Here is a 15,721-nt window from a genome sequence, read left to right as displayed (position 1 = left end):
TCCTCGAGGAAGAAATTCGTCTTTCCCCAAATTCGTCGAGGTTTTTGTGACCCGTGTCCCTGTGTGCCTCGTGGATCCACGGTCTGTGCGTCTTTAAGCAACGACTGGGTTATGTAATATAGGCATTTTAGTGGGTAGCCTTAGGCGAGAGTGTGGGGTGTCCGAGCTCCTTGCAGAGACAGTGAGTGTGCCGCCGTTTTCTAGAATTTTTTTTTGACGAGGCTGATGGACGCGCTTGGTTCTATTGACAACGATCCTTCCCTTTTGCAACCCCTCAACCCTCGCCCTTTCAACCATCGCAGCTCGACACACAACATGGAGGACGAATCTAAGTCAGGAATGTGGACCAAGGAGGTCACGAGGCTCTGGCGGGCATGGAGGACGGTACATGAGATGGTACAGGATAGGGTACGCGACCACTCTCCTCTTCAACACCAAACCACATATCGCCGCCTGCGTTCGGGACGGCGAGCATCTTCTCGTCAAGTTCTGTAGCCACCTGATTTCCGGGCTTATGCGCTGACCTGCGACAATCCAGGGATATGAGCTTGCTGAGGATGAAGTGAAGATATCGCTCGACCGGTTCAGACTAGAGTACACCAATGCCGATGGGAGTCCGAAGTGAGTATTCTTTCTCTCCTCTCTGAGAGCGCCGGCTGCTCCCATCCTCAGTAAACTGACCATTTCCCCCTTCCGAATCGTAGCCGAGGAAAGATGCAGTTCTCCGCGCGCCCAAGCGAAGCCATGAACAAGAAGTTCACCCTACCACCGACACCGAGCAATCCCAACCCCTCACCGGAGTGTGGCACGATCTGGGTCGAATTCGTACCGGAGAAGGGCTCCATCGGTGTCGCTCAGATGAAGAAGTTTGTGCAGCACTGTTCCGTGAACAACTTCAAGGCGGGCATACTGGTCACCTGCGCCGCGCTGAGCGCGCAGGCACGCAAGGTCGTTGCGGCCATGCAGCAGTACACCCAGATCGAATGCTTCTTGGAGGAAGATCTGCTGGTCAACATCACCCACCACGAACTCGTCCCGAAGCATATCTTGCTTAGCCGCGAGGAGAAGACGGCCCTGCTTAAGCGCTACCATCTGAAGGAGACCCAGCTGCCGCGGATCCTGCAGAAGGATCCCATCGCGAGATATCTTGGCCTGAAGAGGGGCCACGTAGTAAAAATCATCCGGAACAGTGAGACGGCTGGTCGGTACGCAAGCTACAGGCTCTGCGTGTAAAGAAAGGAGAGGGCGGCTGAGGATCTCTCGGCGCATTTTGCACGCTCCGTGTCGTGTCTTGCGCCATGACCGCTTCGGATTAAAGGTTGTTTGTGTTGCCGGGGCGTTGTATATCTGCTAAGGACATTGCTTTGGCGTTTAAGGAGCTCGAGAGGTTGTAAAATTCCTGGCTACAGAAATAACAAAACGAATGAATTTGCCGCCATGGGTTGGGTGGCTTTATGACACTCTCGGGCGCGTTTGGTTCTGCCCAAGGAATCGTAATTCTCGAGACCCAGTTCTATGTTTTCCCTCCAACTCCGTCACCTTTAAGAATATGGCACAACGTCTGGTGGGGGCACACTGCAATATCCCCACGTGGCCCTCGCCGACGGTGCTCCCTGTTTATTATGACGCCCTCGCAATCCCATAATTAAAGGTTCGATAACACCCTCGAGAAATGCGAGGGATTCGAAATGTCCAAGCCACAGCGAATACAAGAATGATGACACATGGAGCAATAATACATACAGACCCTTGGTACTCCGAGGAGGGCAAGGGAAAGGGGGCGGATTGGAAGGGATTCAGGCGAGAAGTTTGAGAATGTCGGCCGTTCTCGTCTCCTTCACCTTCTTGTTCTTGCCTTGTTTTTCCTGGAAGGCTTTATTGACGAGCTGTCTCTTTTCGGCCTGGATATTAAGAACCTGCTCCTCGACCGTGTCCTCCATGACCAGTCGCCACACGGTAGTGGGCCTCGTTTGGCCTAGGCGATGGACTCGGTCGACAGCCTGATCCTCAATTGCGGGAGCCCACCCTAGATGACGGTCAGGGCCTGGTACAGAGGGCAGGAGTATGGTACTTACAACTGTCTGCGAGGACGACCGTATCTGCCGAGACGAGGTTCAATCCCACGCTACACACGCTCAGGCTGGCAAGCAGGATGCGCGTCTCGGGATCGTGATCGAGGGCATGGATTGCAGCATCGCGCTGATGCGGAGCCAGGCGTCCGTCAATCCTCGTGTAAGTGTAGCCGTGGTCGTCAAGTTGACGTTGAATGACGTCCAGGAATGAAGTCCACTGCGAGAAAATCACGACTTTGGAGCCTTGGTTTTTCAATGTTGCCTGCAGGATCTTCATCAGGGCCTCGGTTTTGGAACTCTTCTTTTCCCCGTCGTACTGCTGCTCATCTTCCGCGGGTGTATCTTCCGGTGCCGGTTCGACGAGCTTGTCCTCGGAGAGCTCTGCGCGGCACATGGGGCACTTGTGCTGCACCTCTACCACCTTAGAAATGCATGGTCTGCAGAATGAGTGCTTACAGTGGGTGATGACTGGCATTGTTAGCGTATCGATGCAGACTGGGCATTCTTCCTGGCTCTCGATGGCAAGCCGAAGGGCTTGCTGTAACAAGGCTTTGTTCTTGTCGTTCAGAGTCACCACTCCCTCGGTCTCCAAGAACTTGAGAAGGTCTTCAACACGTTCTCTGCATAACGTCCAATGGCAGCAACTAATAATACCACTTAGCCATGTTCATCCTCAGTTAGGAACACTCCGTTGCTTACATTTGACGGAGTCGAAGAAGTCTCTCGAGGACACTCTGGAACATGCCCTTATGTCCTGTCTTGGACCTGTTTTGGAAATCTTTCAAGGCGCCTCTCGCCTCAGATCTTGGAGAGGGTTAGTCGCGGAGCCCGGCTTAGGGAAGGAGAAGTACTCACAGGAGAGCATCATATTTGGTCTTCTCGTCAGGCCGGAACGTGATCCGGTGGATGTACTCGGTCTTGGGCGGAAGATTTAGGTCCACGAACTTCATGTCTTTCTTACGCCGGAGACACAGGTCCTGCATGAGAGACTGGAGTAGACGTTCAGCCTGAGGTTTGCCTATGGCCAGAGGCCGCGCAATCAAGGCATTGAATATCTGGGATTGTTCGATGCCACCTGTTATACGCAGGAACTTGAGCAACGAGTGCAGATCCTTGATATTGTTCACACTATCAAACGGATCCAAGGTTAGCAAGTCAATTCGGAAGGGGGAGAGGGCATGATCCAGGTCTGCAGGTAACTAACATTGGGGTCCCAGTCAGAACCCATCTGGATTGTGCCCTCAAGCCGCAGGTTGCTTCGGCCACCTTCGTACTTGCATTCCGGATCGTGTGGCCCTCGTCGAGAACGACACGTCGCCACTTCCTCTGGAACAGGGCGCCACTGGGTGACTCGCTTGTCAGGGTTCCGTAGCTGGTAACGACAACGTCGAATGTGTGTAGCGTCTTCATAGCCGATTGTCTGGAGCTGCCATGGTAGATGAGAACACGCGGGGCATGTTCCTCGAGGACGTGGCGCTGGATCTGCTGTTCCCAATTGCTCATGACACTGACAGGGGCAACAATCAGGGTGCTACCAGGCCCCGCTGCGAGAATGAGGCTGATTATTTGCAACGTCTTGCCTAGCCCCATATCATCGGCCAGGATGCCACCGGAGAGCAAGCTAGGGGTTTGCTGAACGGTGAAGCTGGAAGCGAGATTGATGTACCGGCCTCGAGCATCACGCTTCCAAAGCTGCACAGACTCAGAGCCGACAGCTGGGAGCTGGGGGTTCTCCTTGGCCATGAGCCACGCGAGACCCTGGGCAATAGTCAGCTTCGTCATTACTTCCATAGGCAGTGCTGGGTGAGTGTGGCTTAGGAGTACCTGTAGCTGATATGGAAGGAGCTTGGCGCGGAGCGTCTCTGGCTGGGTAGCCTTGGGCATCTGGGAGAGATAGTCCTCGTCCATAACTAGAGTCTTCACGATATCATCGGTAGTCCGGAGCTGGACAGCCTCGCTTGCCTGTGTCAACTCTTCTAGAGAGGCTTCGGGCTGGGTCGCATGGCCATTGCCCCCAAGACCACCACTGGCCCGACCGCTAGTCAGGGGCATTTGCTGCCGTCGTTGAGCCTCGTTCTCCGCTCTCGTCTGCTTCATTTGGGTAGGCTTGAGAAGATTGTCCCTTTTCAACTTTGCCTCTAGATGCAATCGACCAAATCTGCTACTTGTCCCATAGATGTAAAGGCGGATGGGAACATCGTAAAACCCTTTCTCGGCAATAAGCATCCCTTCGACAGAGATCTCCTTCTTGTCCTATGGCGCGTAAGATCAGGCCTCCCCAGTGTAGCAGATGCACCTACCATGTAAGGGGCAAGTTTTGCCGCAACTGTCCTGGGAATATGCCCAATTTTGGCTCCCAGCACATTGGTGACTTGGATGGCATTAGAGTCATACTACGGCATTTGTTTTTCAGCCAAGACTCTGAAATTGTCAAGCGGTATATCCAGACGAGACAGGCATACCTGATTTTCCGGTTCACGCTTGCATGTTACCACTTCACCGGCAGTAGCAAAGCCGTCATAGTACCTGACGCCTACAACTTTGTTTTCTTCCACCTTTCGTTAACAGAGGCTTTTCGAGGGAGAGAGCGGCTGCGACAGACCAAGAAACCCATACAGTTCGAGGGAGGGCCCATCGTCGACCTGAGTGAGATCGTAGACTTCTAGTTCTCCATCATCAGCAGCCACCTGTGAGGACGAAGGAAACCCTTGAGTCAACCAGGCACCCGAGTTTTGGGAAGACGGCTGGCTTGGCCTGGTTGGTAGAGACGGTTGGCTTGGCCTAGGTGGGAGAGACGTTTGCGAGCTGGAAAAGGGCCGGCTTGAGCTCGCCGTTCGGGATGTCAGACTGGAAGATGGAAGTCCAAGTCGAGGTGACTTGGATTGACGATCGATGGTGTAGTCGTCATCATCGCCTGTCAAGTCGATGACATGATATGGTCGCTTCTTGGGAGGCGCCATTGTTTGATCAAGTACCAAGTGGTTCAGGGCCTCCACTTATGTGGTATGCACTGTACTTAGGTAAGGCTGGTAGTTGGACGGGGAACGCTTTAAAATCTAAAATTCTCCGGGCGGGTCGGAGATGGGCTCTATACCTAGGGACGCGTGGTGAAAAAGTGTAGAAAGTGGAAAAGTCGCGTCTGGGCCCTAAATAAGACAGGTGGGTAACGCGTTAATCACCCTAGCCAGAGCCTGCAGGGGCGCGGCGCCACGTGAGTGGGGGGGCAGCTCACTCAACCCTAACCCTCTATACTGGAAACCATAGATGCGAAATTGCGAATCACTTGTTTGCGATTTTTCTCCCTCACCTAATCTTCATTAGCTGCCGGGCTGAGATCTTGGCGACTGGGCATTGGTGGGAACTGGAGCGGGAGCCAGGCGACAGGGGATGACGAAAACAGACCCGTTAGGTGGCGGTCCAGAACCAAGGAAGGCCAGGGAAGGTTCACTCAGCTGCATCACATCATAGGGAACAGCCGCAGCCTAACCACCTGCCGTTCATAGCCGCTCGAAGCACGCCCAATGCGGGGACGCCTTACGCGGCGTCATCCGTCCAACTTGGATCTCCTTCATTCCACATGAACCCAGTTATAATAAGGAGGATCCATAGCCCAGTCTCAGTCAAGCTGTTTCGAGTTGCTCTGTCTACTTCGTGTCTGCTTTATCGTCTCATACCGACCTCAATTTTACCTTTTCTACTTACATCGAGACCATTCTCTTCGCATCTAGCAATTATGCCTACCTACATTGTGCGCAACCCCCTCATTCCCGACTGCGCTTTTTGATTGCAAGTAACACTAACATAGGCGACCCCGGCGACAGGTGACTTGCAAGGACGACGCGACCCCGGAGCAGGTTGCGCAGTAAGCTCTCCCCGTCTGCTCCTCTACAATAGAATCATGGGCGTCTAACATGTTCCTCCCAGGGCCAAGAAGCATGCAACTGACCAGGGCGGCAAGATTGGGCACGAGTACTCGCTGATCAAGGGCTTCTCGTATGTCAACTACCTACCCAATTCTCCTGTGCGAACAGCCTGTCTAATAACGCGCGCATTATAGTGTGTCATTCCCTGAAGACTCCGTCACCACTCTCGAGAAACACGAGCATGTCAAAGCTGTTGAGAAGGACCAGGAAGTCAAGACTCAGTAAGGCGTCGGGGGCGGGGGAGGCTGCGGGGACTCCACCAGATGCGGCGTGAAGGAGGGGCTTGAATGGAGGGGCATAATCGTGGAGCTCGTTTCCATGTACGGATAAGGTTCCACTAGATTCATGTTATCGTGTATTCCCCCCATGTCCATGAGTCGCCCATCGTATTACTTTTGCACGTATTCGGACCTTGTTGGCTGTCTGTAAATCAATAGCTACGCATGGTCTCGTCCTTTCTAGCCCGACTGCGGGAAGGGAAAGGGTTGACTCCAGCGATCGTTGCCCAGGCCCATGTACACTACCTAGTATTGCGGGTGACGTAGGGGTGGTGGTGGAGGTCCCTGCTCAGTGCCCGCTAGGATCTGATGACTCCGATTCTCGGTTGCAGCCAAATTCACATGCCCACGACTGAATCCTTACACCTCGTCCTCGCAGTACTCTGCAGAAAGTGTGCAATGCCGAGATGAACTCGATTTCCAGGCCATTGAAGCGTTTGGCTCCCCCGAGGGCCACGCTTCACGGCCAATCATGCCGGCGAACAGCGTCCACGCTGAAGAACCTTAGAGAAGCGTCGGCATGGCTATCGAGGCCACCCCACTCGCGTGAGGAGCACCTCGATCCGTCCGTCGCAGACGACGATGTACCCTACCTCGCCAAACAGCGCCTTCACCCGTTAAGCTTAGCCGACCTTGTAAAGTAAGTTGAGGCAATTGGCCTCCTTCTCCTCCGATTTGGGGTGAAGTCGACTTGAGATGAAGCCAGGGCGTTCAATTGGATCCGTGACTAACAATCTCCCTCCGCTCCCCCGATTCTAGACATGGAAGGCCGCCGCTGTCCGCCGAGGCTCTCCTCTCCTCGGCGCGCTTCACTCTCTCGCTCCTGCCGATCCGGCTGGCACACCGCATCCAGGCGCTGCGCAGCCTGCCGTACATCGTAGTGTCGAACCCAAACATCAACAAGATCTACAACAACTACCAGCACTCCCTCTCGACCCTCCTGCCGTGGAAAGAGCGCACAATCAGCAGTCTCGAGGACGAGATACGCTTCACCGAAGTCCTTGCCGAGCTCGTGCAGACGCACACCGACACGATCCCGATCCTGGCCCGCGGCTTCCTCGAGTGCCGCAAGTACATCTCACCGGCCGAGGTGACCCGCTTCCTGGACTCGCACCTGCGGGCCCGCATCGGCACCCGCCTCGTCGCCGAGCAGCACATCGCCTTGCATTACAGCAGCACGCCGCACTTCAACCCCGGCGCGAGCCCCACCCCGTGCCCCGAGAACCCGACCTACATCGGCGTCATCGACACGGCGCTGCGGCCCGCCGCAACCATCGACAGCTGCGGCGGCTTCGTCGCCGACATCTGCGAGCTCAAGTACGGCGTGCGGCCCCGCTGGGTCATCGACGGCAAGCCCGACACGACTTTTGCCTACGTGCCCATGCACCTAGAGTACATCGTGACCGAGCTGCTCAAGAACTCCTTCCGCGCCACCGTTGAGAGCGGCATGAACAGCGAACCCATCGTGATAACCGTCGCGCCCGAGCCGCCCCAGCAGCAGCAGCCCCGGCAGCAGCAGCAGCAACGGAGCTACGCAGACGACGACGCCGGCGGCCAGCCCGGCGGCCACGTCACGCTGGACCCGCCCGCCGACTCCCTCGGCGCCTTCAGGCCGGACCGGATCCGGCCGCTGGACGACAACGCCCCCGGCGTGACGATACGGATCCGCGACCGCGGTGGCGGGATATCGCCGCACGTGCAGCCCAGCATCTGGTCGTACTCCTTCACCACCTTCTCCGAGGACTACGACGTCGTCTCCGGCTCCGGCTCCGGCTCTGGCGCCGACCTGTCGGCTGGCGGCGGCAACGGCAACGGCGGCGACGATGCGCTAGCCGTCATCTCCCAGGCAAGCAATGGTAGCAGCTCCATCGCCGGCCTGGGCTACGGCCTGCCCCTGAGCAGGGCCTATGCCGAGTACTTTGGCGGCGGCATCGCCGTCCAGAGCCTGTATGGCTGGGGCACGGATGTGTACCTGAGGCTCAAGGGCGTGGGGAGGATAGAGTGAGTTTTGTGGTCTCCCCCTCAGTCGCTATTCGTGTTGTGTGTGTGGCGTACCGACGTGTGAGCGGAAGAACTGACCGCTGACCACGACCTCAACCCCCCGGGCTAGACAGAACACGGTTGTAAAGACATGAACGGACATATATGGGCATGTGGCATACATAGTTACACGGATTAACTGAGAAGTGCGGGCAGGTGCAGCTATCAAACACTAGCAGGGCCAGGAGCAAAGGGAGAGGAGGGCTTTTCAGGAGTATGATGTACATACAGTACATGGATTGTATTAGAGTGGTTCTAGCTATGGAAATTACCTATGCAACCTCAACGGATTTGGATCAAACGCCACAGCAAGTTAAGGAACGTGATGTGAATATGATAAGAGACTCTCGACTCTCTCACGGCCCCTTCCCGACCAGACAATTTTTACAACCCAAGCAAGTTCGGCTAAACAGTACGACAAAATAGAAACCCCAACAAGAAGGAACTGAAAATGAGAATAAATAAAAACGATACGAACGCCCTCCCGATAACCCTTTATACGGTGAAGACCGGTCATGACGCATGGATCCCTCCCTCCACATGTATCCGTAGATCAAGAGTATTAGTTATGTATGATAGATAGACAGGTAATTGGGATATGCGTCGGAAAACCACCCCATTACATGTTGGCCAGCTCGTTGTCGATCTGCCGGTCCATGAATGTCCTCCTCTCGCCCACCAGCTCTGTCTGCAGCCTCTGCTCCACGAGGGCGCGGACCTGCTTCTTGGTAACGGTGTCGAGGTCGACCTCGCCGAGAACGGACTGGATGGCCTCGATGATGGCCGCGTCGTCGGGTCCGACGTGGCCCCGCTGGAAGTCGAACGAGAGAGTCGACTGGTGGCCGGACTCGGCGTGCAGTCCCAGGGGCGGCCTTCCGCCACCCGAGTAGCCCATCATGGTGGAGGACCGAGGTGTTGCCGCTGGCATGCCGAGTGCCGGCGAGGTGGTCGACATGCGCAGGTTGCCCATGCTCGGCCTGTGGCTGGCAGTGGCGCCTTGATACGGAGACTGGGTACGTTGGACGTCCTGGAAGCCACCACCCATGGACACCATGGACTGACGGTTTCCAAAGCCGGCATCGCCATACGGCGAGGTACCGAGGAAGGTCGAGCTGCGAGTCACACCGCCGGGACCGGAGAACGGCGCGGGAGACTGTGGTGGCATGTACGCACCAGCACCGTGACCATGGAGGCCGGTGAGAATCGACGCCTGCCGAACCGACGAGTACACCGACTTCATGTCGTCAAGCTCGTAGTTCTCGTCGTAGACGGCGTTGTCATGCCCGACTTTCTCCATGTTCACGCCTCGGCGGCCAGGGAGGCTGTTAGCCAGCGCGTAGTCGTCCCACCTTTGCAACGGGATGCTGCGAGGATCGAAGCCCTCCTTGTCCACTGCAACAACCTTCTTGTTGCCTTTCTCCCCGATGACTATGCGAGTGTTGCCCCACGAGAAATTGTCCTGGTTCCAGAAGGAGTAGATGGGAAGGATGAACGAGTACATGGGGAACGCGATGATGTAGATGATCATCCAGCCAACGTGCTGCCACTGACGCTTCAAGATGAAGATGAGAGCCTGGAGGCCGTAGACGGCGGCCAGCATGATGATCGAGATAAGCGGGAACTGGCCTTGGTGGGTGGCGGCGACATAGATGATCCAGCCCAGGTAGACACACGTGGCAGGAAGGATGATGGTGCCGAAGAGATCGATGAACACGACGAACCGCATCGAGAAACAACAGAAGCCGCACAGCTCCTTGAGCCACATCAACTCCACCAGGTTGTGGATGGTCGAGTTGATCCAGCGACGGCGTTGGGATAGCAGAACACTCCACTTCTCAGGCGCAGCTGTCTGGCAGTAGGCGTCGGGAATGAACTTGTACGACATGAACGGGAAGTGCTTGGTCATCAGCGTTGTGAGATAACGGTCTTCTCCGAGAGACAAGAGATTCTTCTTGTGGAGGGTGTCGACATGGCAGTCACTGTACTCCTTGATCACGGCGTCAGAGATGATCAGGGGCCTTCCTTTATCAGCCGTTCTCAGACGGTACATGGAGAAACTGTATATTTGTGAGCGATATGCTTTAAGGAAGGAAGGGCAATAAAATATAATAAAAGGGGGGGGGGGGGGTGGGTTACATACCAGCCGGGCAGACAGGTAACACTGCCAAAGAGGGACTCGAAGGCCTTGGCCATGTGGTGAGAAATGAAATACTCGTAAACCTGAATCATGGTCCACCAGGATCGCTCCTCGTTCTGCAAGCTCGTTTCGCCACAAATTCCGGCAATCTTGGCATCGTTGGCACAGGCGGCAACCAGACGGTTGAGCGAGTCCTCCCGGACGCAGGTATCGGCATCGACCATGAGGAGGTACTCGTAAAGCTCGGGATCCACGCCGATGATGTTGTTGATCTGATGGAACATCTCCAGCTCGAGTGGATTCATGGGCGCGCGGTGGTGAACACGATTGAGGAAGCTCATGATCATGATTTGCGAATCGCGCTTGCCACGGTTGCCGGGCTTTGTCATGCTCTGTTCGGATTCCTTCCCGACCTTGACGACGATGATGTATGGCACCACGTTGCCCTCGTACTCGTAGAGGCCCGAGTAGACCTTGCCATAGTTGAGCTGCTCGCTGCCGTTGCCGACGGACTTGAAGGGAAGGGCGGGTGGGTCAACCTTGGGGTCGACGCCGAGGATATCCAGCACAATCTTGGGGGTGGGACGGTCGTTGCCGGCACCGACGATGATACCGTCGCAAATAACGCAGATCAGCTTCCGCTTGTTGTCGTACTGAAGAGCCGTGAGCGAATCCAGCGCCTTCCTCAGGGCATCTTCGCCTTCGGTGTAGGCGGGGACCTGGCAGATGACGAACTTGTCCTGGGGGGCCGGCCTTCGCTTCGAGCCGAACTGCAGCGCCGACACGAACTTGATGAGGATCACGGAACAGATCATGACGGTGAAGGCGAGGAGGATATAGTTGTTGACTTGGCACCGGGCCGTGAATCTGAAGTCAGGAATGCCGACGTAGAAGGCATTTTGGACGCAGGTGATGCTGTTCCGCACATTGACATGGGCCGTCTCATTGCCCAGACTCCTCTCGACGATGGAATTCCAAGAATCGGTAAGATCCTGGCCGGGATTGTTTCTGACGGCGTTGATGAGATCCGCGTTGAGGAAGGCGTTGCTCGGGAGGTTCTTGGTCCATTTCAACGTGTAGAAATAATCAGTAAGGTCGTACACGGCACCCTCGTAGATAAACCACTCATGGTTGTTGTCCTTCCCGTCCGACTTGATATCCTTGACGGACCAGACCAGGTCACCATGGTAGTACTCCTTGATACGCGGCAGGAAGGTACTCGTATACCAGTTCTCAGAGGCCAGTTTGCTGGTGGGATCGGGCTGGAGGCGGCCCGAGATGTGCATACCCTCGGGATTCGTGATCGTGGCGTTCGTCATCAGCTGTACGGTGTCGCTGATGCCAAGCCCGCGGCAGAGGAGAGGAAGAGGTGCTACGAAGTACGGGTCCAAATCCATGCCGGCGAAGGGCATCATCAAGTCCGAGGTGGTTTCGATGTTACTATCGCTGTGCTGAAGCCTCCAGAACTTGGAGATGTCGTAGACCTTGCCACGGATGCTGACCCAGAAGTCATCTCCGCCTTGGTGCGTCTTCACTTCGTCTCGAGACCAGGCCTTGTCGAAGTTGGGGCAGAGAAGGCGACCAAACCAGATAATCCAGAATACGACCATGGCGTTGAGCAGGAAGATAAGGAAACACAGGACCAGCTTCTCCCGCCACGCCATTCTGACGTCTGGCCGCTTCATGCGGCCGACATAGCGCAGAAGCGGAGAGGGGATCCAGAAGGTCAAGGCCCAGACAACCACGACCCATACCCTTCGTGAGGTGCTGGTTGGGCGTTCCTCTATGGACTTGTTGTTTGCGAGCTCCTCGTCCAGGTTCCCAATGAATTCTCCCTCGCTGTTGTAGTACACCTGGTCGTTGTACGTGTCGCCCTTGTTGCCGAGTCCGTAGTCGCCATTACTGACGTTCCTCATGGCGGTGGGCGCAATGGATGGCGCTGCCAACGGGCTGGGGCCCATGGTGGGCTGGCTGAGGTTTCTCTGGTGGATGAGCCGCTCACGACTGCCGCTGGGTGTGACATCCACTAGAGGAGGCTGGAAGAACCCGCTGCCGTTTGCAGAGTATCCGGACTCGGGCCCGACAGTGGACATGGCATTACCCATGCCCATGCCCATGCCCATGCCCATACCCATGCTCATGCCTGGCATGTGGCCTCCCATGGGCTTCATGTCGAGCATGGCCTCGGCCTCCCACCATGCATTCTCGCGCATCCATACACGCTCGTTGCCGATGACGACCTCGCCATTGCTCCATCCTCGTTCCAAGATCCAGCTTTCGATACCGTCCCTGCCATCCTTGCAGCCCAATATCTGGTATCGCTGCACAAACTCGTCGAGATCAAAGTCTGCGGTGAAATCGAGGTGCTTGTTGCGCCTGTTGGCCCACTCAGGGAGCCTCCAGGCACGTAGTTGGCGAGACACCGTTCCTGCCGACCACGCAGAAGTGACAGATGGCAGGGCGGCCAGACTAGCAGGAGACTCATCGGTCGGGTGGATCGCCAGGTGGTACCAGACTCTACTACTGCTCAGCAAGGCAGGCAGGTCGAACCGGGCATTGCGGCCGAGGTTGATGCCCTCGCCCTCGACGGGGAATAGGAGCTTCTTCAAGAAACCGTCCTCGTCGGCCGAGAAGGCAATCTTCTCGAGTATCTCCTCTCTCTTCTCCAAGACATGCTGCCGGTCTCTGCCGGTGGGGCCGTTCATGTCCCCCAAGTCAGGCCCGCACTCGGATACAGCGTTCTGCATCTCTCGGACGACTGAGCTTCCGGCAGGAGTCATATCCATGCCATCCTGTTTCATCTCCGAGTTGATGCCCATGCCGTCGTCGAATATGCCACGCATGGCGACCGCCTTTCCCAGCGTAGGGTCGGGGATTTCAATGACGGTGATGCAGACGGTATCGCCATTGTCCTCGTTGGTGTTGGGAGTTCTGGCCCCGCGCCCGCCATCGCTGGACTCGTCTCCATCTCGAATGCGTGTCATTTGGGCCGCGATGGCCTCATTCGCCTTGGTGATGACCCAGTCCACGAGGGCTTCGTAAAGGCCGCCGATGAATGTCGCTCTATCGTCGGTAGTGCACTGCCGGGCGAGGATTGCGGGATCCATGCCCAGAAGTCCGCTAACGTCCTCGCAGATCTCATCCAGCTCGTCCCCATCAGCCTCGTAGTCGAGAGTGTTGCCCAATTTCAAGAGGCCGGCAAGTGTAGAAATGAAGTTGCGATGTGCAGAGCCCTTGATTCCGATTTCCTTCAATGCTGTGCGGAAATCATCCGCCGCAGCCGCATCGTCGGCAGTTGGCAGGTATGACGGAGGATCATATGTGCCTGACTTGGACAGGAGGGAGTAGCTGGAGGCATGCTTGAGACCGAGGAACTCGCGTTCCGCGGGAGTGGATGCAGATGTGAGGAGGTAGTAGAACACGTCGAATGCTCGATAACCTGCTTCGGCCGGAATGCTGAGAAGGCCTTTCCAGGTGTCAATCCCGCCCTGCGATAAAGCAAGAGTGGCTGCTGTCAAATTTCCGGCGAGGTTGAGGGTCAAGGTAGCGCCAAGAGCCACCTGGCGTGGGGTTGAGGGGTTGTAAGGGGTAACGCAGCGGAGAAAGGGCTCGACGGCTTCGAGGGCCTTGAACAGAGAACTCGGAATGGAAAGGGGCATGGAGGCCAGGAAGGGGGCCAGCTGCGAAGGCGTAGAGGTATGCAGGGAGCTAATCACAGGTTAGTGACCGTCTAAGCTTAGAGTCGAGAAACGAGTATATTGCATACCCCAGAATGATACAGCCATCCTCAGCACGTCGTCGAGCATGCTCCCACGCTCTTGCCGCCAAAGCTGTGTCGACAGTCCCCCCAGCACGTCCATCCGGGCTAGCTTGGGCTGCGGTAAGCCAGGTGTTAACTACCAGGCTTGACCCAGCATCGAGCCGGTATGGCTGGGAAGAGAGATAGATGTTGTGTACGGCGTTCAGCAGGGTGGTCGTCGAGACTTGTGAGGATTGCTGGCCGGCACCGCGGGGACCAGTCGCACCATCCGACGCCACGGAATACATCGACATCCGTGGGTTCGCCATTCTGAGGCGGCTGGGATGGTGGTGCCCCTCCGAAGCGGATGAGAGTCTTAGAATTCCGAACTCGATAGGTGGATGCCTATCTCAAGAGCCCGGGGAACACAGATGTCAAGCGATATTTCACAAGCACGGCTAGGGATCCAACCAGAACTACCAACGGAGAAGGTAGCCAAATTGAATAGGTATCCAAGAAGAGTCCAAACGAGGGTGTCGAATTAAGTGAGTGTCCCGAGACGTGGAAGCAGGTTGCGTGACGGGCGGCTGGTTCGCTGAGCAACGTCAAACAGGAGGCCGAGCTCTTTGTTGACTTCAGAGACGCCCTCGACGCCGGTGCAGGAACCGGTTTAACGACTGGATGAAGAGGCCACTAGAGCGAGTGAGGCGGCCAAGAATGCAACGGAGCAGTCAAGCAGAAAGGAAATCGATGGTTGAAGCAATGCTTCATGAGTTCTCTGCCGACCAGGGGCAGGAGACAATCAGCAGAAGCAAAGTGCCCACCCAAAGCCAGAGACGATGGTCATTACGGCGGGCGGCAGGAACTATTGATGCACCCACGCCAAGCCTGCAGGGGTAGTGGAATCGCCGCCACTGGAATTGAGGCCTTCCCGGTTGGACGAGGATGATCCCTCCAATCCTGGCATCGCTCCGAAAACGAAGTACTTGTACCTTGGTACAGTCTATATATGCAATTGCATGTGGCGGGGAGCAGGGGGTGGGTGGATCATACTCAGCTGAGAAAGGAGAGAAAAAGAAAGGAAAGGAAACAGCAAAATGAATACAATCTTGTAGTACGCCGTGCGCAAAGAAAAAGAAGAAAAAAGGACAAGATTGCTCATAGCAGCTGTCCATCTGTCCGTCCGATCTTGGGCATACCCGCCGTACACTGAGCTGCAATGCCATCTTCATCCATGCTATGCCACTTAAAATCCACAACTAAGAGGGCGAATACGAGAGTGCGTTTCCAGAAAATCTCACCAGAGTCCAGACCTGACCTGTGGGATGATGCCACTGGACTGGGTGGCACAATACGAAGACTTCTGCCGCCGACGTGGGCGCAGCAACCGGAACCTGCTGCAGCGCATGACACTGTATAACTTGTTGGTGGGAAGCGTATAAGACCCAGGCCATAGGCTGTAATCGTATGGCTCAAGGCAAGGTACAGCTGCGGAGCTGCTGAGTCTGCTGCCAGCCAGATCTGTGCCACTG

At 56.0% G+C, this 15,721-nt stretch overlaps 5 protein-coding genes across 5 annotated transcripts; 3 read left to right on the top strand and 2 right to left on the bottom strand.

Annotated features, from left to right (window-relative positions):
- Positions 1 to 315: 315 nt before the first annotated feature.
- QBC33DRAFT_554469 (RNA polymerase) lies at positions 316 to 1,233 on the top strand (the record flags this gene model as incomplete). The annotated part of the gene is made up of 3 exons (XM_060429516.1): positions 316 to 408; positions 539 to 621; positions 705 to 1,233. The coding sequence occupies 3 exons, from the start codon at positions 316 to 318 to the stop codon at positions 1,231 to 1,233; spliced, it is 705 nt and encodes a 234-aa protein (XP_060287509.1).
- Positions 1,234 to 1,796: 563 nt separating this feature from the next.
- On the bottom strand, positions 1,797 to 5,421 carry QBC33DRAFT_591392 (RAD5-like protein; the record flags this gene model as incomplete). The annotated part of the gene is made up of 9 exons (XM_060431644.1): positions 4,675 to 5,421; positions 4,535 to 4,620; positions 4,373 to 4,465; positions 3,897 to 4,325; positions 3,277 to 3,830; positions 2,928 to 3,200; positions 2,772 to 2,876; positions 2,076 to 2,716; positions 1,797 to 2,026 (listed from the first exon to the last, which is right to left on the bottom strand). Exons 1-9 carry the CDS (start codon positions 5,030 to 5,032, stop codon positions 1,797 to 1,799), a joined length of 2,769 nt encoding a protein of 922 aa, XP_060287508.1. The 5' UTR covers positions 5,033 to 5,421.
- QBC33DRAFT_523212 (uncharacterized protein) lies at positions 5,391 to 6,229 on the top strand. Its single transcript, XM_060426611.1, has 4 exons — positions 5,391 to 5,820; positions 5,894 to 5,934; positions 5,997 to 6,065; positions 6,130 to 6,229. The coding sequence occupies exons 1-4, from the start codon at positions 5,650 to 5,652 to the stop codon at positions 6,218 to 6,220; spliced, it is 372 nt and encodes a 123-aa protein (XP_060287507.1). The 5' UTR covers positions 5,391 to 5,649; the 3' UTR covers positions 6,221 to 6,229.
- A 451-nt stretch (positions 6,230 to 6,680) lies between these two features.
- Positions 6,681 to 8,605, top strand: QBC33DRAFT_591376 (branched-chain alpha-ketoacid dehydrogenase kinase; the record flags this gene model as incomplete). The annotated part of the gene is made up of 2 exons (XM_060431643.1): positions 6,681 to 6,913; positions 7,033 to 8,605. The coding sequence occupies 2 exons, from the start codon at positions 6,681 to 6,683 to the stop codon at positions 8,276 to 8,278; spliced, it is 1,479 nt and encodes a 492-aa protein (XP_060287506.1). The 3' UTR covers positions 8,279 to 8,605.
- On the bottom strand, positions 8,521 to 14,977 carry QBC33DRAFT_464789 (chitin synthase 5). The gene is made up of 3 exons (XM_060425131.1): positions 14,217 to 14,977; positions 10,454 to 14,158; positions 8,521 to 10,370 (listed from the first exon to the last, which is right to left on the bottom strand). The coding sequence occupies exons 1-3, from the start codon at positions 14,516 to 14,518 to the stop codon at positions 8,933 to 8,935; spliced, it is 5,445 nt and encodes a 1,814-aa protein (XP_060287505.1). The 5' UTR covers positions 14,519 to 14,977; the 3' UTR covers positions 8,521 to 8,932.
- Positions 14,978 to 15,721: the final 744 nt, after the last annotated feature.

This window comes from Phialemonium atrogriseum (assembly GCF_030411735.1).
Source record: "Phialemonium atrogriseum strain 8032-3 unplaced genomic scaffold QBC33scaffold_2, whole genome shotgun sequence".
In the NCBI taxonomy this organism is placed as follows: Eukaryota; Fungi; Ascomycota; class Sordariomycetes; order Cephalothecales; family Cephalothecaceae; genus Phialemonium; species Phialemonium atrogriseum.
The sequence above is the reverse complement of the archived record's forward strand: the minus strand, read 5'-3'. Positions and strand labels throughout refer to the sequence as shown.

What these genes read in the sequence shown, in the direction of transcription:
- QBC33DRAFT_523212 (XM_060426611.1), top strand. Translation starts at nt 5,650, where the DNA reads ATGAACCCAGTTATAATAAGGAGGATCCATAGCCCAGTCTCAGTCAAG. An exon ending in ACCCCGGAGCAGGTTGCGCA is followed by an intron (nt 5,935 to 5,996) that starts GTAAGCTCTCCC and finishes TGTTCCTCCCAG; the next exon opens with GGCCAAGAAGCATGCAACTG. An exon ending in TCGCTGATCAAGGGCTTCTC is followed by an intron (nt 6,066 to 6,129) that starts GTATGTCAACTA and finishes CGCGCATTATAG; the next exon opens with TGTGTCATTCCCTGAAGACT.
- QBC33DRAFT_464789 (XM_060425131.1), bottom strand. Translation starts at nt 14,518, where the DNA reads ATGGCGAACCCACGGATGTCGATGTATTCCGTGGCGTCGGATGGTGCG. An exon ending in GATGGCTGTATCATTCTGGG is followed by an intron (nt 14,159 to 14,216) that starts GTATGCAATATA and finishes ACCTGTGATTAG; the next exon opens with CTCCCTGCATACCTCTACGC. An exon ending in GTTACCTGTCTGCCCGGCTG is followed by an intron (nt 10,371 to 10,453) that starts GTATGTAACCCA and finishes ACAAATATACAG; the next exon opens with TTTCTCCATGTACCGTCTGA.